Raw genomic sequence first — 19,265 nt, 5'->3', positions numbered from 1 at the left:
AGGCACACTTTTTTCATGAAAAAAATCACGAGGCACACCACCATTAGAAAATGTTAAAAAAAAATAACTCTGTGCCTATATTGACTATATATAAAGTAATTTTCCCACGGCACACCTTACACTATGTCACGGCACACTAGTGTGCCGCGGCACAGTGGTTGAAAAACACTGCTCTACAGAACAAAATGAATATTCATTTCATGATAAGATGGATGGCAAACAAATTCAATAAATCACTGGAATAAACATATATTATTAAGCACAAAAGTTGCGCAAATACAGATCCCATTGATTCTCTTACCTGCACAATAACGGGGCTGTCAACCTTCCTTTTGTAGAAAATAGCCTGGGTGTTGAAAACTGCAGTCCCAGTGACTTTCTGGGAGGGAGAACGGATCTTGCTGTTCTCACACTTGATAATTATATAAGGGTTGGTTTCTGAAAAAGTACATTATCATTAAAAAATATTTATAAAACCATTAGAGGAAGTCCTCAACCTATGACCACAATTGAGCCCAAAATTTATGTTGCTGTGTAAAACATTTGTGAAGTGACACCCCCCCCCCCATTTTATGACTTTTCTCATCACGTGTGTTAAGTGAATCGCTGCAGTCGTTAAATGAGTAACATGGTTGTTAAGTGAATTTGGTTTCCTCATTGATTTGGCTTGTCAGAAGGTCGCAAAAGGGGATCGCGTGATCCCAGGACATTGCAGCCATCATAAATGTGAGTCAGTAGTCAAGCATCTGAATATAAATCAGATGACCATGGGGATGCCGCAACAGTCATAAGTGGGGAAAATGATCATGTCACTTTTTTCAATGCTATTGTAACTTTGTCATTAAACAGTCATTAAATGAGGATTACCTGCATTCTACTTTCCATCTTCTGCCTTTTTTTTCTGGACAAAAGATTTGCCTGCAACTAACCTCTCCCTCTTCCTCAAAGGGACGTGGTAGCTCAATGGCTAAGACATTGAACTTGTTGATCAGAAAGGTCGGCAGTTTGGCGGTTCGAATCCCTAGCGGTGCATAACGGAGTGAGCTCCCATTACTTGTCCCAGCTTCTGCCAACCTAACAGTTCAAAAGCACATAAAAATTGCAAGTAGAAAAATATGAACCACCTTTGGTGGGAAGGTAACAGCGTTCCATTCACCTTCGGTGTTGAGTCATGCCGACCACATGACCACGGAGACGTCTTCGGACAGCGCTGGCACTTCGGCTTTGAAACGGAGATGAGCACTTCCCCCCTGAACGACTAGCACATATGTGCAAGGGGAACCTTTTAATCTATTTCTCACTCTACACATGAAAGAGGCAATGCTGCAAGGAAATACAGCCTTACTCTCACACAAAAAGCACCTTATTTTCACAATGAAACCATAGGAGCCTCTCCAATTGATTTCCTGAGCACATGAACTGAGCCACTGTCATTAGGTTCGCACCAGCCGATTACCATGAGATGGGCTGGATTTGTTTCCTGGGGAAACTGGTTTGTCAAAGGGAGATTCTTGGCACATTAAAAATATGGAGTGTATGTGGTAAGGATTTGCACAAAATGGTTGCCAGATTTAACATAGCCAGTCAGACAATATGCATTCTATAGGTAGTCTTTGACTATATCTAAATCAGTGTTTCTCAACCTTGGCAACTTGAAGATGTCTGGACTTCAACTCCCAGAATTCCCCAGCCAGCGAATGCTGGCTGGGGAATTCTGGGAGTTGAGGTCCAGACATCTTCAAGTTGCCAAGGTTGAGAAACACTGATCTAAATCATTCATTTAGCGATTGTTCGAAGTTACAATGATACTGAAAAAAGTGACTGATGATCGTTTTGAACACTTTGCAGCACCCCCTGTGGTCTTGTGATCAAAATCATGGGGTGCTTGGCAACTGGCATGTATTGATGATGGTTGCAGCCTCCCAAGGTCATCTGATCAACTTTTGTGATCTTCGGATGAGCAAAAAGTCAATGAGGAAGTCAGCTTTGTTTAACAAACCTGTTATTAACTCACATCACACTTGAACTGTGGCAAGGGAGGCCATAAAATGAAGCAAAACTCACAGAACAACTGACTCACTTAGCAACGGAAATTTTGGGCTCAACTGTGGCCATAAGTCGAGGACTGCCAGTACTTTTCATCTCTAGCTATTCCATTAGTTCGCAAACATTTTTGTGCATATGTTGTGCATATGGAATAGTTTCCTTGAATGGTTGCAGAGCTAATTAGAAGCACTGAAGCAACCTTGGATGCTGATATAGAATAATCTCCTCCTCCTCTTCTTCTTCCTCCTCCCTCTCCATCTCCACTACCTTCTCCTCTTCTTCATCCTCAACCTCCTCTTCCCTCTCCACCTCCACTACCTCCTCTTCTTCTTCTTCCTCCACCTCCTCCTCTTCCACCACTACCTCCACCTCCTCTTCTCTTCCTCCTCCACTACCTCCTTCTCCTCCTCCTCCACCTCATCCTCTTCTTCCACCTCCATCTTGTCCTCTTCTTCCACCTCCACCTTCTCCTCCTCCACCTCCTCCTCCTCTATCTTGTCCTCCTCTTCTTCCTCCTCCACCTCCTCCTCCTCCTCCACTACCTCCTTCTCCTCTTCCTCCTCCTCCACCTCCTCCTCCATCTTGCCCTCTTCTTCCACCTCCACCTTCTTCTCCTCCACCTCCTCCTCTTCTTCCTCCTCCACCTTCACCTTCTCTTTCTCCACCTCCTCTTCCTCCTCCTCTTAAGCTCCCCCAAAATAAAGCAAAGTAAAACCACACAGCTGGATCGCTTTGATGGAGTGTGCTCAGCTCAGCTACATATGTAAGATTTTCTCCCATTGCATTAAAAAGGGCCATTTTAATATCAGGAGTAGCTAAAGACATAGATAAATATACAAAAGTGTTGCTTCAGTGCATGCAAATGTTAGAGGGACTGCAAAACACATGGATTCAGTTTCAAGAAGAGGCTCCATTGGGGCTTTTTCCAACCAAAAATAGACTTTGTGTGTTATCAATGGCTCGCTTGTCCTAAACCCTGCTTATGATTAAAACACTTTGATTAATCGTGTTGAGAGACTCAATCCATGGTAATTGATTTACGGTGATTAATATATGGAGAGTCGCTGGCAACAATAACTTAATTGCCTGCTTAAATAATAACAGGGACTTGTGTTACTCATAATCTAGAAGAGGATGCCAAAGAAATTATTATGAAAGCTGAAAAAAACATCAAAATAACAAAATAGCAGTATAATAGAATTTGAAGGGACTGCAAATAGGTCTTCTAGTCCAACTCCCTCCTCAAGTAGCTGATCCTATACCAGAGGTCTTCAAACTTGGCAACTTCTCCAGCCAGCTATGCTTAATTCTGGGAGTTGAAGTCCACAAGTCTTCAAGTTGTCAAGTTTGGGGACCCCTGTCCTATACCATTCTAGAGAAATGGCTGTCCAAAACATCCAATGATGGAACACCCACAACTTCTGGAGGTAACCCATTCCACAGATTGTTCTCACTGCCAGGAAATTTCTCTTTACTTCTAGATTGGATTCTCTCTGTAATATGTTTCCATCCGTTGCTTCTTGTCCTGCCAAGTTAAAAGTTGTGCTTTTTATTATGCAGATGGGTGTGGTCCAAAAAAAGGGGCTGTTTTCACTCAGTAAATTAATTTTGTAAATCTATACAATCAACAAAAGATTGCTGTGCTCCATAAATATTGAGATAAGCTTTAACACCGTGATGGCGAACTATGGCACACGTGCCAGAGGTGTTTTCCAGGCCATTTTGTGGCCGTTTTTGGGTCAAAAACGGCTAAAAAAAAAGGCCTGAAAATTCCCTGAAAAACGGCCCAGAAAATGGTCTGTTTTTTAGGCATTTTCCAGACTGTTTTTCAGGGAATTTTCAGACTGTTTTTCGAGCTGTTTTTGGACCAAAAACAGCTGGAAAATGGTGCAAAAAACAGCATTAAAACAGGCAAAAAACAGGCATGCGCACACCGGCCAGCTGGCCTTCAGGTTTCCAGTGCTCCAGCACACACATATGCACACGCATGCACATGCATTTCGGTTTGGGCACTTGGTTCCAAAAAGGTTCGCCATCACTGCCTTAATAGATATTGAGCATAGAAGGGCCTTGGGAGCTCATAGCAATTCTCCCTTGATACTCATTAGGTATATTTAGATTCTGCATTTCGCCGTGTCAAGCTACCATTGTCAAAAGTTGGATATTATGGGAATTGTAGTCCAATATCCCCATTTGGAGTTTTGGTTCCTTGCATGAAAATCCTCATAAACCAGGTTATGAAAGAGACCATTGTAACAGTTACTTTTATTTATATATAAAGCCACTTTTCCTATTTATATAAGTGGTTTTATAACTTTCCTACAATAATGTACCGTCTCAAAAAAGCACAGTATGAACAGATACTCAAGATGTCCATATTAATCCACGTCTATTTTTATATTGTCAATAAATGTGAATTCCCCTCTTGATATCTCAAGGAACAAATCTTGTAATGGGTTTTGGAGCATGACCTCTTGAAGGGAAAGGCTACAATTACCAATGAAGTCCATCAGAACATTTTCCTTCTTTCTGATATTTCTCTTACAACAATCTAGATTTATTCACCTAACTATACATTATGGTAGTTTTCAGCCAGCTATTTCTAAGACAGTCTGCCAATCATTATAAGAACTGTTGTCTTGGCAACTTATAGCAGGCTCTGCATTTAGCCATTCACTTAATATGATTCTTAACAGAAGCAAATATTGGTTTTCTGCAGGTAACCATAGGTACAACATACACTATATTGCCAAACGTATTCACTCAACTGCCTTTACTCGCATATGAACTTACTGTAAGTGACCTCCCATTCCTAATCCATAGGGTTCAATATGACGTCAGTCCACCCTTTGCAGCTATAACAGCTTCAACTCTTTGGGGAAGACTGTCCACAAGGTTCAGGAGTGTGTTTATGGGGATTTTTGACCATTCTTCCAGAAGCGCATTTGTGAGGTCACACACTGATGTTGGATGAGTTTACGTGGCCTAGCACTCCGTGGCTGAGTTGCTGTCGTTCCCAAACACTTCCACGTTCTTATAGTACAGCTGACAGTTGACTGTGGAATATTTAGGAGTGAATAAATTTCACGATTGGATTTGTTGCACAGGTGGGATCCTATCACAGTTCCACGCTGGAATTCACTGAGCTCCTGAGAGCGACCCATCCTTTCACAAATGTTTGTAAAAACAATCTGCATGCCTAGGTACTTGATTTTATACACCTGTAGCCATGGAAGGGATTGGAACACCTGATTCTGATTATTTGGATGGATGAGCAAATACTTTTGGCAATATAGAGTATGTCCCAAAGAGACCAAATGGACCAGCAAACATAACCTTTCAATCAATCAATCATAATAAAGCTGAAAGAGATCCTGGAGATCTTCTAGTCCAACTCCCTGCTCAGACAGAAAGTCCTAGATCAGTGATGGCTAACCTTTTTCTAAAGATGTGCCAAAACTTTGCATGCATGCTCTAACCTGCATGCACACGTGCCCCCCACCTGCATGTACAACCCCCTCACCTGTGCATGTGCATGTGATTCTTTCTCCCGCACATGCATACACATACACCCGCATGGGGGATTTTTCACCCTCCTCAGGCTCCGGAGTCTTTCCTAAAGCCTGGGGTGGGTGAAAATGGCCTCCCCTGGCCCTCCAGAAGGCTAAAAATCAGCTGGCCAATGCACGCATGTGCTCCAGAGGGGAGGGCTGCCGTGCCAGCAAATATAGCTCCATGTGCCACCTGTGGCACGTGTGTCATAGGTTCGCCATCATGGCCCTAGACCATTCCAGACAAATAATTGTCCAATCTCTTCTTAAAGACCTCCAGGGATGAAGTCCCCACAGCTTCTGAAGGCAAACTGTTCCACTGGTTACTTGTTCTCATTGTTAGAATATTTCTTCTGAGTTCTAGGTTGCTTCTCTCTTTGATTTGTTTCCCTCCATTGTTTCTAGTCTTGCCTTCTGGTGCTTTGGAGAATAGGTTGACACACACACACCCTCTCTTCTTGGTGGCAACCCCTGACATGACAGTTATCTTGTTCCCCCTAGTCCTGTGATGGTGACCCAATGGCACGCGTGCCAGAGGTGGAACACAGAGTCCTCTCTGTGGGCATGTGCGCCTGGTCTTTGTCGGCGCTGGAATGCTGGAAAACAGCCTGAAAATGCCCCGAAAAATGACCTGAAAATGGCCCAGAAAATGGGCATTCCTGCGCCGGCCAGCTGGTCTTCGGGTTTCTGGTGCTCAGTCATGTGCAAGAACCAGCTGACTGGTGTGCATGAACATGCTGGAAACCCAAAGACCAGCTGCTTGGTGTATGCATGCACACCAGCCAGCTGCTCTTTGGGTTTCTGGCACTCCGGTGCTCACACATGCACACACATCCCAATTTGGCACTCAGTGCTGAAAAGGTTTGCCATCCCTGCCCTTTTCTCTAGACTAATTCCTGCAATTGTTCTTCATATGTTTTAAGAACGGTTATACCGTATTTTTCAGAGTATAAGATGCACCTTTTTCCCTCAAAAAAGAGGGTGAAAATCTGGGTGCGCCTTATACACTGAATACAGCATTTTTTGCCTCCCGAAGCCCCGCCCCTTCACCAAAATGGCCATGCATAGCCTTATGGAGGCTTCCAGGGTGCTGGGGAGGGCAAAAATGAGTGAAAAACTCATTTTTGCTCCCATAGCCCCCAGGAGCACTCTATATGCCTCCTAAAGGTTATGCATGCCCTTTTTTAAATGAAACACAGGCCCATTTTCATGAAAAACGGGCCGTTTTTGGGAGGTCTGCAGAGTGCAAGCACTTCTTGATGTGCCTTATACTCCAGTGCATCTTATACTCTGAAAAATACGGCAGCTAGTCTAGAGAAAAGACTCACTTTGGGATACAGAAAAAAACTGGTTTTCCCGGTGGGCTGGTCTGGCAAAAAAGTATGTAAAGGAAAACATTTCTCAATATCAGAAATGTTGTCCCAATTAGCAGACAGGCTGTAAAAAGCACATATTTTTCAAGGACTGGGCGAGGAAATTGGCACACATTCTCATCTGTCATGAACATGATCCAACTCCCTTTATCTAACAGATTAGAATCAAGTTGAGTTTGGCAGTCTCTGTTTCCTCAACAGTGTGTCATGAAACAACATTGTTCCTTGGATATTTTGAGACAGAAATAATGTTAGGAATGCGCAAAGTGAAATGAAAGCAATTTGTTTTACTCTCTGTGCTGTTAGGCAAGTAGCTGAGTAGATGTCACATTGGGAGGACATTCTTCTCTTGGGATTCAATTCAAGCATAAGAAACTAGAGACAATGCAATGTGCTGAAGAAAGAATTTGGGGTGTATATCTTGGACTCAATCCCACGTTTTGTGGAACACTGAAAAAAAAATCCCTGTGAGATGGATCTTGGAGTCCTAGTGGACAACCATTCAAGTATGAACCAGCAGTGTGCAGCAGCTGCCAAAAAAGCCACACAGTTCTAGACTGCATAAACAGAGGGATAGAATCAAGATCATGTTAAGTGTTAATACCACTTTATAATGCCTTGGTAAGGCCAGACTTGGAATACGGCATCCAGTTTTGGTCACCATGATATAAACAAGATGTGGAGACTCTAGAAAGAGTGTAGAGAAGAGCAACAACATTAGGGGACTGGAGGCTAAAACATATGAAGAACGGTTGCAGGAATTGGGTATGTCTAGTTTAATGAAAAGAAGGACCAGGGGAGACATGATAGCAGTGTTCTGATATCTCAGGGGCTGTGACAAAGAAGAGGGAGTCAAGCTATTCTCCAAAGCACCTGAGGCAGGAAAAGAAGCAATAAGTGGAAAATAATCAAGGAGAGAAGCAACTTAGAACTAAGGAGAAATTTCCTGACAGTGAGAACAATTAATCAGTGGAACAGCTTGCTTCCAGAAATTGTGAATGCTCCAACACTGGAAGTTTTTAAGAAGATGTTGGATATCCATTTTTCTGAAGTGGTGTAGGGTTTCCTGCCTAAGCAGAGGGTTTGACTAGACGACCTCCAAGGTCCCTTCCAACTCTGATATTCTATTCTATTCTATATGATTCAGATTGCATTTTTGTTGTTGTTATGGGTTTTCACCTAGGAAGGAAGAAATGGCAAACCACATCTAAGAAATCTTGTCAAGAAAACTGCTGGGACATATCCAAGCAATGACCAGGAGTTAACATCAACTTGAAGGCAGAAGACCAAAACAAAGTAATGCCCTTCACTGCATTAAATACTTTCTGAAATATATCACAAGATGTTGAATTCAACATGTCTAAATGTACAGATACAATTTCAGTAGACTCAATTGTTGAAACTTCCATTAAGTCTCTGGAGTAAAATGAACATTATTATGATATTTAACTATAAATTATTAAGAACGATTTTATGGCTGGCTAAACTGATGGCTGAACAGAGGTTACTTTATGGTGAGGGCAGTTTCAACTTGACAGATTTTCAATTATATCATTGAGCTTTCATTCTATATTTTGTGGAATCAGACTTTTTATTAATACTACCCTCTTTAGGGCTATTTGAAGAGCTAATGTGCAATATACATTTTGATATCTTTACTAGTTTTAGGGTCCTGGTATATTAAACAAGTTTCTAAGGTCCTAAATGTATTTGGTAGTGACGCAGTGTCTCAGTGGCTAAGACGTTGAGCTTGTCGATTAGAAAGGTTGGCAGTTCAGCAGTTCAAATACCTAATGCTGCATAATGGAGTGAGCTCCTGTTACTTGTCCCAGCTTCTGCCAACCTAGCAGTTCGAAAGCATGTAAAAAATGCAAGTAGAAAAATAGGAGCCATCTTTGGTGGGAAGGGAACAGCGTTCCGTGCGCCTTCGGTGTCGAGTCATGCCAGCCACATGACCATGGAGACGTCTTCGGACAATGCTGGCTCTTCGACTTTGAAATGGAGATGAGCACTGCCCCCTAGAGTCACGCACAACTAGCACATATGTGCGTGGGGAAACTTTACCTTTAAATATATTTGGTTATTAGCCGGCAAGTTATTATGTTTTGATCCCAAATTTTTTTAAAAACCCTTAATATTATGGAATAATTTGGATCTGAAAATAGTGGTGAAAATGTTTTATTGGCGTGATGGGAAGCTATAGCATCAATAGTAGGAAAATAATGGGCAGAATTGGGGGATGGGGGATCAAGTGCATCATTAGCTTTGAGTCGTTAGAGTACCATGAAATGACCCAAGTCCAACCTTTCTTGAACTCCATTGACCCTTACTGAGTACTGAATTTTAGTTGACAAGATTAATGTCGGGTGCAAAGAATCAGGATCGAGCTGTTCTCCTACAATCCTTGCTCAAGCCTATATGCAAGAATCTAGCCACCTAAAGTCCAATGTTAAAATCACCCCAGATAATGGTCAGCAGAATTCAAGAGGGATTGGACTCTAAGTTAATGACTTGCTTAAGTCTGCCTCCGGACTCTGCCTGCATTTCTCCCACATCATACTTTGAATTGGTTGATTTCCAATTGTTGTTTAAAAGAGATTGAGAGGTTGTGTTCTGCATATGAGTAATCCATAACACTTACTTAGCAATAGATACAGCTGAATCATGCATTGACTAAAATGGCTTCAGCACTCTTAGAATGTTTACTTTTGAAGATGGATCTGTTTGGTAAGAAATGTAAATTATACTGTTTCTGATTTAAAAATGAAACTGGTTAATCAAAAAGGGTTATTTCATCTTTATTTGAAGGGTGTTTAAAAAGGACTGGATTCTGGATATTTTGTGGAGTATTGGATATTGGAAAGCTTTTTAGCATATACAGTTTGGTCTTGTCCAATAATGGTCTTGTTTTGGTTTCAAAATATTACACATACTATGTCAATACAATTTGGGAAAGAAACAGTTAAGAATGTTAATGCAGTGCTGAATTATACAGTTCCCGATTGTATGAGACGCTCTGGATTTATTAGGCCTGGCAAAGAAGATAAATTGCATAACTAGAAATGAAATTGCTCTCTTGATTTTAAGGCATTGATCAAGGGCCGTGATACCGAAGCTACAGCGTGTGCCGGAAGTGGCATGCAGAATCATCTCTCTGGGCATGTGAGCCAACATTTATTTTTTTATTTTTATACATCTCATTGCATGAATTATTATTTCTAATAATTACTTTTCAGTTTTAGTTTTACTAACACATAAGTTCTACTATCATCCTTCAATTCTAAACCTTCTCATAATTCTGCCATATGTTGTATCATCTTAACATCTGTTTTTACGATTTCCCCCCTCTTATTTTTCCATCTATTTTAGTCCACCCCCACCTTCCCTTATCATTCTAATATTCAAAGATCTGATCCTTCCTTTTTTCCTTATTCAATATTTCAATATGCACTTCTAACATCAATCATTATCTCTCAACATGGGCACCAGGTGGCTGCTCTTCCATTTTCCGGCACACACACACGCACACACACACACACACACACACAGACTCCCATTTCGGCACTCGGAAAAAGTTTGCCAGCACTGATCTAGGTTATGAGTTTGTTATCTATTCTTGAAAAAGCCACTGAGTTCTAAAATGGAGAAAATGAAACAACCAGTTTCTAAATGGTCTAAAAATAAAATCTGTCAAGGGAAAAAAATATATAAAGAACAGGTTTATAAGAACATGTTCAGAAGTGTTGATTCAAGCCATTTGATTATAAGATTTCCCTTAATTCAAAAAGGATCCTGCATGGAGCCGTGTCTTAAACCAGCTAAGTCGCTTCTCTGAGATATCGATCACCAGACCATAGATTGCCCAATTTGTTCCCAGGTTTACTTTAATATTTAAATATAAATATATATAATATTAATGCAATTTTGTTGAATGCCACAGGACAGTAGAAATAAATCATCATCTTGCTGTTGTCAGGGTCCCAAATAACAAAATAAGCAGATGATAAAACTGTTTGGAAACTGGGCTGCTTTTTCTGCTGAAACTGCTATTTTTAGAGGTTCTCTGCAGAATGCTTTTAGCCTCTGACATTCCCTGAGGAAGCTAGGAAGAGAAATGAGGCGCTTTCTCAGCCTTTTTAGGGCACCACCAACAGATCAATAAAACAAATGTTTGTGGCTGCCAAACAGTGAGGGGTGGGCTGTGTTATTGTGAAGCTCTATGGAATATACTGATAACCGAAACATTTGTTATCTACATTTGGAGGATCCAAGGAGAACGGAGGGCAAGACAGTGGTTCTGTTGGCCTGGCTTGGTGGGCGTTGCTTGGTGGGGGTGGCAGGGGAAGGATACTGCAAAATCTCCATTCCTACCCCCACTCTGGGGCCAGACAGAGGTGGCATTTGCCGGTTCTCCGAACTACTTAAAATTTCAGTTCTCCAGAACCTGTCAGAACCTGCTGGATTCCTCCCCTGAGGCAAGAGTCAAAGTGAAGGTGGCAATCAAGGCCCTGTCTCTTTTTTTCTATAGTTTTTAAGCTCTGAGCAGTTGAGAAGAAGGCAACTTCACTGGCTTATCTTCTAAAAAGCATATTTTATGATTGTCATCATTGTCACCCATTCTGTTGTGTCTTATCCACTCTGACCCTTAGCTCAGCCCTCTCCGTGTCCCTCTGTTTCAAACTGTCTCCTTCAAATCTGCCAGGTCATTCCAGTGCCATCCTTTAGAACAGGGGTCCCCAACCCCTGGGCCATGGACTGGCACCCATCTTGGCATGTCAGAAACCAGGCCACACAAACAAATGAAGCCCATCTGCACATGTGTGGGATGTAGGCAGCACATGTAGCCACGCCTCCTCCATGGAACCAATCACAATTGCCCAAAATATTGGGGGCAGCTGATTTATATGTCCAGCCACTGAGTACTAGGGCAATCCCTTCTCCTTTTTCCATTGAACACTCCCATCACGACTGACCTTTCAAGTGAGTCAGCTTGCATGACATGATTAGAAGAGAGCAGCTTCTGTTTGGCAAGCTTGACGTCAAGTGATAATTTTGGTGAGGTTTGGTTTAGGACTTCTTTGTTTCTTCTTTCTCAAACTGCCCAAGGAGCTGCCGACTCTGTTCTACGGAGGAATTATTGAGTCTGTCATCTGCACCTCCATAAATGTCTGTTTGGTTCTGCAACCCAACAAGACAGACACGGACTTCAGAGGAGAATCAGAACTGCAGAAAAAGCAATTGCTGCCAACCTGCCTTCCATTGAGGACCTGTACACTGCACGAGGACTGTGAAAATATTTACACACCCCTCGTATCCTGGACATAAATTGTTTCAACTCCTACCCTCAAAATGATGCTATAGAGCACTGCACACCAAGACAACTAGACACAAGAACAGTTTTTTTCCTGAACGCCATCACTCTGCTAAACAAATAATTCCCTCACCACTGTCAAACCATTTACTAAGGCTGTATTACTATTACTATTAGTCTTCTCATTGTTCCTATCCCCCATCTCCTCCCACTTATGACTGCAGGACTGTAACTTCGTTGCTTGTATCCTTATGATTTATATGGATATTGATTGTTTCCTGATTGCTGATTTGTACCCCATGACTATCATTAAGTATTGTACCTTATCATTCCGGACGAATGTATCTTGTCTTTTTATGTCCACTGAGAGCATCTGCACCACAGACAAATTCCTTGTGTGTCCAATCACACTTGGCCAATAAAGAATTCTATTCCGTTCCATTCCATTCCATTCTTTTCTTATTTTTGCAGTCCATAGGATATGTAAAGGTCACCTTCAGTCACTTTTGTGCTGTAAATAGGAACCTTTTACTGCTTTATGGAAGCATCCATGACATGCTGTCAATACTTTTAGGTATGATAGTTAGATGTTGCTCTCAGGACTACTGAATTCGCATTTAGGATTTGCTGATTAAGGTCAAATAAGGGTCATGTGAATAACAAGCCCCATCTGAGATACTCAGTGCTGGGAAAAGTCCTATGAGGATAACGTAGAAGAGGGCTCAGATCTTTCTGTGGTTTATAGAATTTACTAATCTAGGAGTAAAATAGCCCAGAGTTCCAGAACTACAACTAATTATTAGAAATCTTGACTGTGAGGTTCCCCAAGACTCTGCCAAATGTTCATTATTAATGCAACAGATGGGGAAGATGATTAAATATATGGAGAATTATGGGTAACTCTGTTCAGTTGCTTTAGTTAACATTTAAGTACATTTCTATTTCAATGAAACAGCACCAGATTCCTTTAGCCTTGCCAACTCCTTTGTCTCCATCTGTGAAGAGGCTGGCTCTCCACCTGATTCAGGCACATGAAAGATGCACAGTTCATAAGGCCTTTTTAGTGGTGGGATGTAGTTTGGATTCCCAGGAAGGAGGATCTGCCTCTCAGAGGGCAAAGAGACAATGGAGCTTGGAATGTCTGTTAGGCAGGAAGAGGACAAAAGCAGCCCGTTCAAAAGCAGCAGCAGTTCACAGAATATATCTGTAGTTATGCAGACAGTTGCTTTAGTCTGGCAAGATTCTGCCTGCAGGTAAACAACAATACAGAAACTATCATATTTTTTGGGTTATAAGATGCACTTTTTCCCCTCAAAAAACAGGGTGAAAATCTGGGTGCATCTTATACACTGAATACAGCATTTTTGGCCTACCGAAACCCCGCCCCCTTTCTTTTACAAAAATCGACGTGCAGAGGGTTTGGGAGACTTGCAAAGTGCTCCTGAGGGTCGGGGAGGGCAAAAACGAGCAAACAAACGGGCCTTTTTGCCCCCCACCCACCCACAGGAGCACTCTACAAGCCTCCCAGAACCCTCTGCATACCCCTTTTTTTTGCAAAAAACAGCCCTTTTTTCACAAAACAGCCCATTTTTTGCTCATTGGGGGGGGCAGCACCCAGGAGCATTTTACAAACTTCCCAAACCCCTTCCCATGCCCCTCCCCCCGCTTTTGTGCAAAAAAATGAGGTGTGCAGAGGGTTTGGGAGGCCTGCAGAGGGCAATTTTTTTTGTTTTTAAATTTACCTCTTCAAAATCATGGTGGGTCTTATACTCCGGTGTATCTTATAGTCTGAAAAATATGGTACTCAAAACTAACTGTCATTCTTGGTTCTTGGGGGCCTGACATCTTTCAACATCCCATATTTTCTTTCTTTTTTTATTACACTGTTGTACTCTTTCGATTCCTTCCTTTTATCTTTCCCCTTGTGATCTCTCAAACTCAAACAGTGCATTCAGGTACAGATAGAAAGCAAGAATCTTGTTGCTCAACTAAGAATAAAAGAGACCCCAGGGGAAGATATAATTCCTCCAGAGACCATTAAAAACAGGCTAAACTTGTGGGCCCCAATTTTGGTCTTGCTCTTCACCTATTGCCAAGCTTCCAAGGATTGGGGGCTTGCAATCATTATCCCCATATATAAAAAAGGAGAAAAGGATGATCCTGCCAACTACAGAACAATCAGCCTCCTCAACACAATCATAAAACTCTGCAAAACATATAGAACAGAAATGTCTGGCTGAAACAAGAAAACATACTTGCAAAGGGAACTAGCTAGTTTTAGGGTGGGCTGGTCCACCATTAATCAATGCATTCAGAAAATCCCAGTCTTCACTTGGGTCCCGTTTTCTTGTTCTCCTTTTAAAAGGATCCAGAGCAAGATAATAGAGAAAATGTCACTAAAGCCATTTGCTAACCCAAGATCTAATTCTGGTGGAGAGGCAAACAATTTAATTTGATTTATAGGTTTTTGCTGTTGCTGTTAAGGAAAGTAGCAGAAAAGCAGCTGAAAGCAGTATTTAGACAGCAGAGGGCACTGGTTAACTTTCAAGTAAATTGGCTTTTGCATTGTTAGTAGGACATTCTGATATTGATTAAGGCTGTAGGAAGGCAGAAATCAATTACTGCTTTATCAGCAAAAGCACATATTTAGCAAAACCAGCGGTGGATGCTCAATATGTACAACAGCATGGACAAATGCTCAATAATCAAAAGGGATTTATATTAGTTTTGAATATTGCATCCCGTTCTTTTATTTATTTGTTTGTTTGTTTGTTTGTTTGTTTTGTCAAGTGTGTATAAGGTAAGAGATATAAGTATAAACATGATTATGAATACATGGATACGAATAAAAGGGAACATTAGGACAGGGACAGTAGGCATGTTGGGGGTGCTTATCCACACCCCTTACAGACCTCTTAGGAATGGGGTGAGGTCAACAGTAGACAGTCTAAGGTTAAAGTTTTGTGGGTTTGGGGAAGAAACCACAGAGTCGGGTAGTGCATTACAGGCGTTGACTACTCTGTTGCTGAAGTCATATTTTCTGCAATCGAGTTTGGAATGGTTTACCTTGATTTTGTATCTATTGTGTGCTCGTGTATCGTTGCAGTTGAAGCTGAAGTAGCCATTGACAGGTAGGACATTGTAGCAAATAATTTTATGTACTATGCTCAGGTCAGACCAAAGGTGGCATAGTTCTAAGTTGTCTAAGCCCAAAATTTCAAGCCTGGTGTGATAAGGGATTCTGTTGCAAGCAGAGGAATGGAGGACTCTTTTCATGAAATATTTCTGGACTCGCTCGATTGTATTAATGTCTGATATGCAATGCGGGTTCCAGATAGACAGTCATCACACTACAAATTATTCTCAACATCAAAAAGATGTGGAGACTCTAGAAAGAGTGCAGAGAAGGCCAACCAAGTTGATTATGGATCTGGAAGCGAAACCATATGATGAACAATTGAGGGAGGTAGATATGTCTGGTCTAACAAAGAGAAGGACTAAGGCTAACATGATAGAAGTCTTCCAGTACTTGAGGGGCTGTCACAGAGAAGAGGAGGTTGACCTATTTTCCAAAGCACCTGAAGGTAGGACAAGACGTAATGGGGTGAAAGATGATTAAAGAGAAGACCAACCTGGAACTAAGGCAGAATTTCCTGACAGTGAGGACAATTAATCAGCGGAACAGGTTGCCTCCAGAAGTTATGGGTTCATAAAGTTTTCAAGAAGAGTCATTTGTCCAGAATGGCATAGGATTTCCTGCCACAGGCAGGAGAGTTGGATTAGAAAAGCTTTGTGGTCCCTTCTAATCCTATTTTTCTATATTTTAAATCACTGAAATGGCCACATGCTTCTTCTGCATTACATCGACAATCGTAAGTGGGATTTTAGGAAGTTAAAACTCACCCTTCTGCTAGAAAATGAAATATTTTAGGAAGTATTAAAAGGGCAGAATATTTCCTCTAAAAGGGAAGCAGAAACTCAGCTCCCCCACCACCTTTGTCAATGGACCACTAAGGCCTGAGCAAGTCTATCCTACATAACAAAGATCTACCCCCTTCAGGCAGACCCATCTAGCAAATAGAAATTCACCACAAGGCACCTGGGAAAATTACATCAGCCAGCAAGGCAAAGAAGCTTGGGTTTCAGGAGAGCCTACAAAGTTACCTAAGACACCCACCCACCCCGGACCGGGAGTCTGACAACCAATCAGAATGCATTTCTTACGCAGGAACGGTAAGTTCTGGGGTGGAACCCAGAAAGGGCATAAAACCAGGGCACTCTCAGCCACTCCTCCTCTTTTCTGTTCAGGACCTCAAACCATGTGATCCTGTCCATCATTAAAACCATCTTTCCAAGCGGCTTCCATGTTTCCAGTGTCTTTTTCCCCACTTGGAACTGAACCCAGAAGGACATTTCTTCCAACACAAGCATGGAGAGTCCTAAATGGTTAGTCCTTTGAAAACTAAGCAATAACTCCTTCAGTGAACCACAGATGGGCACTAGCAGTAAAGGAATGAATGTTTCGATTTTGGCTTCACTCGACTTTCCATTGCTTGGAAAGTATTTTGGCAGGACTTACCCCCATGACGGTTTTGACTCTGGAGTCCTTCCACCCTGTAGACCTTAACGAGGGACATCCTCTTAGGGACACCCAGCAGGATATCCAGACAAGACAGTCTGGGTTTGTTCAGTTTCAGCTCCCTGAAATATCAAAGTGAAATAGGTATGTTGGTTGGAAAGAAAGAGTAGTAGCTATGTACATTCCATCGGAACTTTATAGCCTAGTTCTGTGATGGCGACCCTACGGCACACAGAGCCCTCTCCGTGGGCACATGTGCCATCGCCAGCTGCTTTTCTGGTTTCTGGTGTGCACATGCCTGCCTGCGAAGACCAGTGGGTTTTCATGGGTGCTGGAATGCCAGAAAACAGCCCGAAAAACGCCCAAAAAACGGGCCATTTTGGGGAGCATTTTCTGGGCGTTTTAGGGCCATTTTGGGGGGCATTCTCAGACTGTCTTCTGGGTTGTTTTGGGGGCATGATCTGGGATGTTTTATGGGCCATTTTCTAGGCTGTTTTTTTGGCCGTTTTCAGGCCATTTTTCAGCTGAAAATCAGCCTGTAAATGCCACCCAAATGCCCAAAGCCCAGGCATGAGAGGGCCAGCCAACTGGTACTCAGGTTTCCAGCACTCCAGCGTGCGCACAGACTGCACATGTATTTTGGCACTAGGTGCCGAAAAGGTTTGCCATCACTGGCCTAGTTCAAGCCAAGGATTAGCCAGGATTGTTAATATCAATTAATATATACTGGGCTAAAAATAAAATTTGCTAAATGATACACCATACTTTAATGGTTTCGTTTTAGTTCATTGTTTGGAGTCACCCCAAATATTAGGGGTCTTTGGTGCTCACTGAACTTGCACTAGGACTGATGATATTACCTAGCTGGGTGATGAAACTGGGTCGGCAAGAAAACAACCAAGGTCAGAGAGCACGAAGGATGCCACGTTTCAGCCCTGAGCTACAAATATTTGCCTTTATCAGTCACCCCAGATATTGTCTGTAAGCCATTAGATAGCTATTTATGATGATAAAAATTATAACCAAAATACGGTATGGATGATGAACTTTAACAATGGTCATCATTCCATGGTATCACCTAGGTCCATGATGTCAAACCTATGGCACATATGCCAGAGGTGGCACGCAGAGCCCCCTCTGTGGGCATGTGTGCCCTCACTAGCTGCTCTTCTGGTTTCTGGCCAGCTGATTCTTCGTGGGTGCCAGAGCGCTGGAAAACGACCTGAAAATGGCCTGAAAAATGATCAAAAACAGCCAAAAAATAGGCCAGTTATGGGCTGTTTTGGGGCCATTTTCTAGGCCATTTCTGGGTCATTTTTCAGGCCAAAAATGGCTCTGAAAATGTCCCCCCAAATGGCCTGAAAACAGCCTGGAAAACAGCCTGAAAACGCCCCCCAAACAAGAATGTGCATGCCAGCCAGATGGTTTCTGGTGCTCTTGCACCCATGAAGACCAGCTGGCCAGCATGCATGTATGTGCTGGAAACCCGAAGACCAGCTGGCTGGAGCATGCAGGCACATGCAGGCACGCACATTCCAGTTTGGGCACTCGGTACCAGAATGTTTCACCATCACTGACCTGGCTATATACCCAATTACCACTGATTAGTTTGCAATATGGAGCAGTGCCGTTATGTGGATGAAAACTGCAGGAACTCAATGCATACTGTTTTCATCATGACAGACCCAAAGTGTCATCACCACCGAAGGGCCTGGGGCGTTCATCTTGTTCCACATAACTCCATGACTATCTTGCTTCCTTCATGCATTGGGTCAGTCTTCCTTCATCAAATGTTGAGAAGTTTCAGTGAAGGCTAGCAAAAGTGGGGGTGAGAAAAACCAAAAGCCCCATTGCCAGAAGTTGAAGTCGTACCTGAGTGCTGATGGAACATCTGTGAAGAGCCTCAGAATAAATTCCCCTTCAGTGTTTGGAGAAAAAGTGGTTGGGATCAAAAGATATCGGCCTTGTTTGAGAAGCATTTTTAAATGCACGATGCGATTGTTCAGGTAGGTGAAGTTAGTTATCCTCTCTTGTATTTTCAACTGGTGCAAGCGATAGTCTCGATTATCCTCCACCTAAGGTTAGAAAAGAAATGTAGGTGTGGCATGTTATCTTTCACAAAGGACTTGGCTTTTTAAAGGCTATTTTCATCTGGATTCCAACAATTAAGCTCAACTGCTGTTCAAGGAATAAAAGAAACATAATCTCGAGTTGGAAGAGAACTTTTAGTCCAACTCAAGCAGGAGACCCTATCTCAGTGATGGCAAACCTTTTTTGGCTCACGTGCCAAAAGTGAGGGGAGCAATCCCCCCATTTTTGGTGTGCTTTTTTCGTCCTCCCCAGGCTCCGGAGGCTAAAGGAGGGCAAAAACAACCTTCCCCACCCCACCAGGGGCTTCAGGGGCC

At 42.4% G+C, this 19,265-nt stretch overlaps 1 protein-coding gene across 3 annotated transcripts in view; it reads right to left on the bottom strand.

Annotated features, from left to right (window-relative positions):
• Positions 1 to 19,265, bottom strand: part of CAPN6 (calpain 6) — a 113,981-nt gene that overhangs the window by 29,488 nt on the left and 65,228 nt on the right. For all 3 annotated transcript variants that reach the window (XM_087727666.1, XM_087727668.1, XM_087727667.1), the window contains exons 10-12: positions 18,733 to 18,935; positions 16,861 to 16,982; positions 302 to 438 (exon numbers count right to left, since the gene is read on the bottom strand). In XM_087727666.1, coding sequence (XP_087583792.1) covers positions 302 to 438; positions 16,861 to 16,982; positions 18,733 to 18,935 — 462 coding nt within the window. The remainder of the gene's footprint in view (positions 1 to 301; positions 439 to 16,860; positions 16,983 to 18,732; positions 18,936 to 19,265) is intronic.

Source organism: Thamnophis sirtalis, unplaced genomic scaffold (assembly GCF_051295495.1).
Source record: "Thamnophis sirtalis isolate CommonGarterSnake01/CBP01778 unplaced genomic scaffold, rThaSir2_p1.2 scaffold_13, whole genome shotgun sequence".
Lineage (NCBI taxonomy): Eukaryota > Metazoa > Chordata > Lepidosauria > Squamata > Natricidae > Thamnophis > Thamnophis sirtalis.
The sequence above is the reverse complement of the archived record's forward strand: the minus strand, read 5'-3'. Positions and strand labels throughout refer to the sequence as shown.